The following is a 1982-nucleotide window of genomic DNA, read 5'->3' on the forward strand; positions in this document are numbered from 1 at the left end:
CAAATCATGATCAGCTTGCCGTAGCTCATCGAGGCTCGCCCTCCATCGTTGATATCTGACCGCGCGCCACGAAATTCACGAAACCATACCAACCTTGAGTGCAGAAACTCGCATCTCCCAAATTCCCGAAAAAATTCACAAAAAACTTAAATTTTTCCCTATTCCCTTACTCTTTTTCCATCGCCATCTCAGCCCTTTCCGCCTCCCGCTCCGCCTTCAATTTCATCGCTCTCTGCTTCATCTTCTCATTCTGCTCCTCGACCGTTTCTCGACCCTCTTCCAGTTCTCTCGCATACATCGCTCTAACACACGGCACATTTTTCCGCAAAAAATACAAAATTTTCCGAAATTTTCCGAAATTTTCCTAAATTTTCCTAAATTTTCCTAAAAATTCCCCAAATTTCACTCGCCTCTTACTCTTCGCTCTTCAGTAGTTCCGACAGCTTCGCTCGCCTGTGATGCAGAAACAGTTGCCGGCGCTTCCGCAACTCCTCGATGCACGCATGCACTCTTTGACGTCTATGTAGCTGAAAATATTCCTACTCTAGCGCTGGGGTGAATGTATTCAATCGCCTATTACCAACAGAATTTACTTCCAATACCGTTGAAGATGCACAAGAAAAAAATTGATGTAAAGAATGAGCGTTTTCTATTCCGGGATTAATAATAATGATGAATAACTTGTCGCTATCACAACACATGTTCATAGCATTATTTTATGCGATATAGTTTCACATCGATTCTCATTAATTTCGAAAAAAATCGCATATTTCCCACATTTGCATACCAAATTGACATCAACTCCTCCTTCCCACCTGGCCTCCTTTATTTTCCCATTCAGCTAGTTTCTGCAACGATGAGTTTTCCACTGCAGCACTGATACGCTCTTCGTACCTTCACCACAGACACCTCCAGTGTGCGGGGAGAGGGCAAAAATATGCATATTTTCAGCCGCATCTACTGCTGGTAATATGAAAATTATGGGAGGAAATTCCGGTAAATTCTCATTAATTTCCGAACATTTCTACCCAAATTCGAAATGTTAACTCCTATAATTAGCTTCAAAACTCCCGAGCTCAGTAGCTGAGGAAAGCGGACATATTCTTCCATCACGCAACCCTACAGCCTATCCTGCTTCTGTCGCTGTAGAATGAGGCGATCTGGACGCAGACGTGGCATGATGGGAATAGAGGCAAACACGCTGAATGAGGAAGATTTTTAAAAGGGGGATGTCCTGGGATTTGAACCCACGGTCTCAACTAAAGCTTCAGGTAATTATGCAGAGTAAAAAGATATCATCACCAGACTTCGCAAAAACACTTTGCGACGGTCCCTGGTTCGATTCCCAGCACGAGCTCCTTGCGGGCATCGCATAATCAAGATAATGAGAGTAATGGAATTCCAGGATCGTATCTGCCTCTTACACTCTGTGTAGTCGTTGAGAATTACTCGAGTAGCAAACCAGCGAGCAGAGAATGCGCGAAATAACAGTTTATTCCAGCCTCCGCCCTGAATACCGTCTATCCCGCCGTCCCCCCTAACACCAGGCCCACCCCTATCACGAGAAACCTTTTCATCAGTCATCCCTTCTTGCCGTGCCTCTTGCCCTTCTTCCCCCTCGACACTTCCTCCTTCACAACTGCGTGGCCCATCTCCTTTATATGTGCAAACAGTTTACTTCGACTCGTAAAACTGATACAAAAAACGTCATCCGAAACTACAGCGTTGGAATATATGTCCACTTCACTCAGCTGAGCTTAGGAGTTTACTCACTGACTATACAAATCCGTTAACAAAAATTTGCCAAAATTTCATCCCACAATTTTCATATTGTCACCAGCACATGAGGCTGATCATATTCATATTTTCCCACACTCTCCGCGTTCACTAAAACCAATTTCCAATACAGTTTCACTCGAGTGAATTAAAAACTCTAATGAGAAGCATATTCCAAATCTTCAGGCCACATAACGCAATCTTGT

The 1982-nt window shown here is 43.7% G+C and overlaps 1 protein-coding gene across 1 annotated transcript; it reads right to left on the reverse strand.

The window, feature by feature from the left end:
• Positions 1–166: 166 nt before the first annotated feature.
• On the reverse strand, positions 167–1179 carry Pmar_PMAR003819 (conserved hypothetical protein; the record flags this gene model as incomplete). The annotated part of the gene is made up of 4 exons (XM_002775056.1): positions 167–302; positions 418–527; positions 816–894; positions 1124–1179. The coding sequence occupies 4 exons, from the start codon at positions 1177–1179 to the stop codon at positions 167–169; spliced, it is 381 nt and encodes a 126-aa protein (XP_002775102.1).
• Between the last annotated feature and the right edge of the window lie 803 nt (positions 1180–1982).

The sequence above is a fragment of the Perkinsus marinus genome (assembly GCF_000006405.1).
Source record: "Perkinsus marinus ATCC 50983 genomic scaffold scf_1104296956808, whole genome shotgun sequence".
Taxonomy (NCBI): domain Eukaryota; phylum Perkinsozoa; order Perkinsida; family Perkinsidae; genus Perkinsus; species Perkinsus marinus.